We start from the raw sequence: 7,825 nt of genomic DNA, 5'->3' as shown, positions 1-7,825 counted from the left end.
AGAACAAACACGCGCGCACGAACTAACACACACACAAACATACATACACACACACACGCGCACGCGCAGAGAGAGAGAGAGAGCAAGGACAGTCGCACCACTTGAGCTTTGATCCAGAAAATCGCTCAGTTCCTCCTCGTAAAACCTCGCTCGCGCTCAATCGATGGCAAACAACCAGGCCCCTCTCCCCACCACTCCCTCCACACACACACACCGCCACCACCACCCCCACCACCCTCCGGGAGGCGAATAGAGGGAAGGATGGGGGGGGTGGGGTGAAGGTGTGGAGGCGGTGGTGGGGTACGGTAGTTTGGTATGGAACTGGTTCGCCCGTCTGCGAAGTGTTCACAATCCAAACGAGTCCGGGAACTGAAAACGGGATTTTCCCGTCCCGATGGAGTTCAACTTGCCAGTGGGAAGAAAAAATAGTCCACAGCAGCACACAAAAAATCCACACAGCAAAAAAGAAAAAAAGAAAGAAGAAAGAAAGAAAAGTCTGCAGACAAAAAGTAGTTAAGTACGGCTTACAAAGTCCATGGACAAAAAGTATCTGAGCACGGTATTATTGATCCCTGATGTTGGTTCCCGTGTTGCCGTGTAAAACTCAGGTATTTGGTTCGTTTGTTTGTTCGATGGTAGTGGTTGCTGATGTTTTGTTTTTGTTTTTAAATATCATCATTGCTTTTATATTACTGCTTTTAATTCGCCATAAGAATTACCTTAAAGCGCTGGTGGTCCAGTCACACACACACACACACACACCAAAAATAAACAGTTCCATGCGCTTGTGACAATATTTTCAAGTTTAGCTTGTATCAGTTCTACATGAAAATGATTATACCAGTTCCCCTGAACGGGAGGGAGACCGCTGAGGACCTGGGTCCATTGCCTGACGAAGACTGAACACAAGTGACATACACGGGCTAGTCCTGGAACGAGTTCCTCAAACTCGTGGGGCCTCAGACCTGGTTGGGAGTGATCCCACTGCCCAGCAACTGATGCCCTTTTTCCACAGCACTGACCACAGCACTGACCACAGCCGTGTCTGTAGCTGTAAGCGAAGCCAGGACAGGGTTAGCGAACAACATGAAGGTTCCTGTCTGCAGATACCTCCAGCAAGTTGTCAGTGTGCTAGTGAGCGTGATTGCTTACCTGGCAACGGCTTCACTGTAGACGAAGCCAGCGGACGCTCTCTTGACGATCTCAAAGGCCAGGTCTGCTCCATCCATGCTGTAACAGACAGAGCAATGCATTCAGTTTTCCTTTGCGTAGATACGCGATGCATACGTACACATACACGTGAACGCGCGCGTCCGCACGCGCAAGTGCATAAAAAACACAATGTAGAGAAGAAAGAAATGTTTTATTGTAGAAGGCCTTCTGACCCATTACAATGTTGAGCACACACACACACCCCATCCCACACCTCCACACCCCTTCCCACATCTCCCCCCCCCCCCACACACACACACACAACACAATGTAGAGAGAAACAGAGAGAAACAAACACAGGTAAAGACAAACAGAGAGAGAGAGAGAGAGAGAGAGAGAGAGAGAGAAAGTTTAACGCGATGTTTCACAAGTCAGCACACGCAAAACAAAGATGTTTTCTCTCTCACACATTCACATACACACAGCGTGCGATCGAACGCGCAAGCAAAGTACACCCGAAAAAGTTGTCTCCACTGCCCCCCGTTCCCCCTTTCTCTCTCTCACCCCCCTCTCCCTCTCTGCCCAGAAGATGCTGGTTGAATAGTACCATACTAACATTAGTAACATCATGAAGACTGGCTGAACAGAATATTGCTGAACAGAATTATACAAAAACATGAAGAAATGCTCTCCTCAAAACCATACGCTGTTCTGTCAGGTCAACCTGACGCAGCAAGCTCACAACGCAAAGCTCTGAGCTTCTTCATTAGCTTCACGAGTTCAGTGATTGTTTCTCCACTTTTCTATTTTTGGGGGCTGGGGGCTATTTGGTTAAAATTAGCCAGAAAAGAACTTTCAGCATGTTCCATTGCGTAATGCCTTTTGATTAGCTGCCTCATTCCTTGTGAGCATCCCTTGTTTGTTTCATTACTCCCTGCGGTGTCTTTTTTCTTTGATTAACCAAACACACTGAATGTAAACAAATTCTATTTAAATTCCAGGAACATCGTCTTATTTATTTATTTATTCATTTGTTTGTCTAATATCGACGACAAGAGAAGAAAACGAGGTTTAGTTCAACACAGTGTATGTCCAGTGCATGTGGTGACAAATTATACTGAATCACATCTGGTGGAACAAAAACTGGAACAAATGGCCTTGTCTCCATCTCTCTCTCTCTCCCAGCCCCCCTCCCGCCCCATCCCCACACACAGACGCACCGTTCTTCACCGACTGAACGACACTCCCACGGAAAGGGATGGCGCTCAGTGACCTGCATTACTATGTACATGTACATCTCACTGGTTACGCCTGAGACACTGGCACATCCTTTGCAGGCACCATCAACATGACTGATGACATCACCAACATGACTGATGACATCACCAACATGGCATCACCAACATGACTGATGACATCACCAACATGGCAACACCGACATGACTGATGACATCACCAACATGGCATCACCAACATGACTGATGGCATCACCAACATGACTGATGACATCACCAACATGACATCACCAGCATGACTGATGACATCACCAACATGACTGATGACATCACCAACATGGCTGATGGCATCACCAACATGACTGATGACATCACCAACATGACATCACCAACATGACTGATGGCATCACCAACATGACTGATGACATCACCAACATGACATCACCAGCATGACTGATGGCATCACCAACATGACTGATGACATCACCAACATGGCATCACCAACATGGCTGATGGCATCACCAACATGACTGATGACATCACCAACATGGCATCACCAACATGGCTGATGGCATCACCAACATGACTGATGACATCACCAACATGGCATCACCAACATGACTGATGGCATCACCAACATGACTGATGACATCACCAACATGACATCACCAACATGACTGATGACATCACCAACATGACTGATGGCATCACCAACATGACATCACCAACATGACTGATGGCATCACCAACATGACTGATGACATCACCAACATGACTGATGGCATCACCAACATGACATCACCAACATGACTGATGGCATCACCAACATGACATCACCAACATGACTGATGACATCACCAACATGACTGATGGCATCACCAACATGACTGATGACATCACCAACATGACATCACCAACATGACTGATGACATCACCAGCATGACTGATGGCATCACCAACATGACTGATGGCATCACCAACATGACTGATGGCATCACCAACATGACATCACCAACATGACTGATGACATCACCAACATGACATCACCAACATGACTGATGACATCACCAACATGACTGATGGCATCACCAACATGACATCACCAACATGACTGATGACATCACCAACATGACATCACCAACATGACTGATGACATCACCAACATGACTGATGGCATCACCAACATGACTGATGGCATCACCAACATGACATCACCAACATGACTGATGACATCACCAACATGACATCACCAACATGACTGATGGCATCACCAACATGACTGATGGCATCACCAACATGACTGATGACACCACCAACATGGCATCACCAACATGACTGATGACATCACCAACATGACATCACCAACATGACTGATGACATCACCAACATGACTGATGACATCACCAACATGACATCACCAGCATGACTGATGACATCACCAACATGACTGATGACATCACCAGCATGACTGATGACATCACCAACATGACATCACCAGCATGACTGATGACATCACCAACATGACTGATGACATCACCAGCATGACTGATGGCGGGGCCAACACCTACAGCAGAGAGCGCCGTGTCTTGTGACAGAAGCTAATGTGTGTTTTCTGGCAGGGCACTCTTCCTCACGCTGACTGGCACCCGCGTGTCATTACCACTGCATGTGTGGACCACCTTGCACACAGTTAGCACCCCATGTCCGCGGGGGATGACCCAGCTCTGCTTAACTTATACACTGAAGTGTTAGCCAAGTGACTGTGATGGGTGGGGGTGGAGGGGTGGAGAGGTGGGGGTTAAGAGTGGTGAAGGAGGCTGACGGACAATGTGGCAATGTCTGTCCTCGCTCAGTGTGTGTGTGTGTGTTCGTTCTTTCGTTTAGCCTCCATCCACATCTGTGATTTTAGACGAAAATCTATCACCTTCCCCACCCCACCTATGTCTTAAATCATCACTACTTTCCCTATTCCTCTCTCCTCAATTAGCATAAAAAAAGAACACAGACAAAATAAAAACGAACGAACTATTCAACCGGTAAAATTACAAGGAGGCAATGGGGCTCCTAATTGAACTATTAACTATTTCAAACACAAGTTCATTGTCATATAAAACGTTTCTAATGGGAGCAGATGGAACTGCACAGTTTGTAAATGAAAGAGGTAGACATATTTTAACTGTTGACATTCACACATGATATGTTTGGGGGTAATTTCATTACCACAAGTACAAGTTACTTTAAATGTATGTTTTGTTTTTATGGCATCCTGTCGTAGTCTGTATATTAAACTGGTGAGCCTTCTGATACTGTAATGTCCTTTTGTTTTAAAAGAAAGCACACGAAAAGTTTCGCGCGAGCTATAGTCAGCATTTTCTCTGACAGGGTCAGACTCCTGTTTCTGTTTATTGACATGGTTCCAGCAGGTTTTCTCCAGTGGAGAATTACCTTCTTGTAATGAGAATGGGATACGAATTTCTATGGCGTTCTAAATATTTATTACGGCAGTTTTCGCACAGCGATCCATCCGCTCATTTCCCACAACTGGTACCACGGATGGTCAAAAAATGAATTACATGACGAATTTCTGTTACGAGTTCTCCTCTTGTCTTCAAATCAAAAGATTTTAATGTTTGTAATACAGATTTAGAATCGACACAAAACAACACTTGAAATATGGTAATGGGAAGATTGATTAAATGATTTAATCCCATTAATATAGCCATAAGTTCTGCTGTGAATATAGAAAAATCTTTACCGATATGATAGTACTTTTCTACTTTTAATGACGGGATTGTAAATGGTGCCCCTGCATGTTTGTTATCAAGTACTGAACCATCTGTATGCATTTTTAAATGATTTGGATAATGTTCTTGTATGTGAGATTGAAGAAAAGCGGAGACAGCAGAACCTTCAGCTTTCTTTGAATCTAGGTAATTCATGTCAAATGATGCGTGGTTTATCTCCCATTTAGGTATTGTCGTGAATGATAACCGAGGGGCTGTTTGATTTGGGTTCACTCCTCATGTTGTAAATATTCCACAGGTATAAGTACCTATAGTCGTGAGGGAGTGAATAGACTGCTCTTTCAGGGAAATGAAGGTTTGATTTTAAACTGATCTCGGCAGTATTTGAATTTTGAACTGTTGTACTTCTCAAGATATACTTTGCTGATGCAAGTTTCATATGTTGATATACTTTGCTACTGCACGTTTCATCTGTTCTTCGAAGGGTAATATTTCAATCTCTGTGCATGTTTTTTAAAGTTGGAGCATGAATTGGAACACCTATAGCAAGCTTCTATGCTTTTCTATCTCCGCTTTGTAATTTCTTAACATGTATTTTGGTGTAGAAAAAATCTCTTTGCATAGGTTAGCTTTGAGCGTACTGGCGATGTTGCTAGGTGTATAAATACAGAGGTATCCTGACCCCAGTGTTGCCGGCTAACAATCTTTATAAGTTCACGCTTTTTCTAGCCTTCGTCATGAGGTATTCCAAGTGTATATTGCATGTCAGTTTTGATGTGAGATATACTCCATGGAATATTACTACTTGTTTATATTCAGTCACTGACCCGCCTATTTCAAAAGTAGGCAGTGTGTCTGGGTTACGACCAGGATAAAATAGAACCATAGAAGATTTATCTGGCTGCAGAGTCAACCCATTTTCTGACATATAGTTCTAGTCAGCTTATTCGGTTCTTCTTGATATAACCTCTTTGCGTAATTTATTCATCTGAGTATGTTTTTTCATTGTTAGTTTCATCCATATGCATATACCGTCTGTATATTGTACTTTGGTCAACATTATTTGACAAAGATTGTGTAAGATCGAGAGTAAAGATGTTGAAAAGTATTGGTGCGATTACTGATGCTTGTGCGATTCCCATGTCAGGTGATCTGGAGATGGTGTGTGTGTGTGTGTGTGTGTGTGTGTGTGTGTGTGTGTGTGTGTGTGTGTGTGTGTGTCTGTGTGTCACCGTGTTTCTGTATGTGTCTGTATTTGTGTGCGCACATGGGTGCATGCGTGCGTGTGTGTGTATGTATGTGTATGTGTGTGTGTCTCAGTCTTTGTTTCTATGTCTGATTGTCTGTCCCCAGTGTTTATTTCTGTCTGTCTGCCTTAGGTTTGTGTCTGTCTAACCCTCCCTCCCCAACCCCCACCACTACTGACAATTGACCACATCTATCAAATGACCACTCACCACTACTGACCAACGCTGACCACTGCTCACCGATGCCCAGAATGCCCAGAACTCACCACTGACCACCACGTGTTAAAAGCATCTGTCCGCATTATGAATACTATCTTATGCAATATTACCACTTTTAAATCGATTTTGACCAGTAACCATTACCGAACACTGATAACACACACACACACACGCACAATCATATACACACATGTGTATATATATGTATATATATATATATATATATATATATATATATATATATATATACATACATACATATACATATAGTGGGGTTGTTCTGTGGAAAGCTGGTGATGAGGCTACAGCTGTCATGTACGCTGTTGACAGCAGTGTTGTGGAGAGAGGATAAGGAAAGGGGCGGGGCGGGAGGGGAGAGGTACCCCTCGCCCCCCTTACCCCCTAATGATGGTCACGTGGACAGGTTCTCGGGCTGATGCGGACATGCAGGATCTCCTGAGCTGACACTTGTCCCACACTACCACAGGGCACCATCAGATCTCCGGCCTGCCAGGAGTGCACTCAGCCCACTGGAGTGGACTGCCTGGGTGTCCATGTCTGCAGGTTGTCACTCCGGCTACAGACAGGCCTGGCACGCAGCGTCCGTCCATCGTTCTCACTCCACAGTCGGTTTCGCCCTTACCGTACTTGGTAGGATAAACGGAGACGCGTTAGTGTGCGTGCGTGCGTGCGTGCGTGCGTGCGTGCGTGTGTGTGTGTGTGTGTGTGTGTGTGTGTGTGTGTGTGTGTGTGTGTGCGCGCGCGCGCCTCCCTCTCTCTCTCTCTCTCTCGCTTGCTCCCACAGCTAACGCCCCATCTTCTCCTTCCCCCTCTTTCCCCAACCCCACACCTCTCCTTATCCCCCCGATCCACACACAGCCGTCATCAAGGGAAAGTGCTGTCCACGTGAAGCCTCCGCTTTCTGCACACCACCCCCTTCTCTGCCTCACCCTCATTTAATCGCGTTCCGCCGCCCCTCGCACCACGTTGACTTCACGTTTTTCTGCTTCAGGGTCCGCTTCACGTTCCAGCTGTTCCGGTGCGCAGAGAGACTTTCTGTGTCACTGTGTCACGTTTCTTTCGCTGTTTCTTTTTTCTTTTTCTTTTGTTCCTTCGACACCCTCGCCCCCCCCCCCCACACACACACACACACTTTCTCTCTCTCTCTCTCTCTCTCTCTATATATATATATATATATATATAACAGAACACGCGCGCGCGCACATGT

At 45.3% G+C, this 7,825-nt stretch overlaps 1 protein-coding gene across 5 annotated transcripts in view; it reads right to left on the bottom strand.

The window, feature by feature from the left end:
* The window catches only part of LOC143289046 (peripheral plasma membrane protein CASK-like), a 661,124-nt gene that overhangs the window by 373,161 nt on the left and 280,138 nt on the right, over positions 1-7,825 (bottom strand). For all 5 annotated transcript variants that reach the window (XM_076597850.1, XM_076597848.1, XM_076597849.1 and 2 more), the window contains exon 5: positions 1,153-1,230. In XM_076597850.1, the coding sequence (XP_076453965.1) occupies positions 1,153-1,230 (78 nt within the window). The remainder of the gene's footprint in view (positions 1-1,152; positions 1,231-7,825) is intronic.

This window comes from Babylonia areolata, chromosome 13, assembly GCF_041734735.1.
Source record: "Babylonia areolata isolate BAREFJ2019XMU chromosome 13, ASM4173473v1, whole genome shotgun sequence".
NCBI classification, from domain to species: Eukaryota; Metazoa; Mollusca; class Gastropoda; order Neogastropoda; family Buccinidae; genus Babylonia; species Babylonia areolata.
This window is presented reverse-complemented; position numbering and strand designations above follow the sequence as displayed.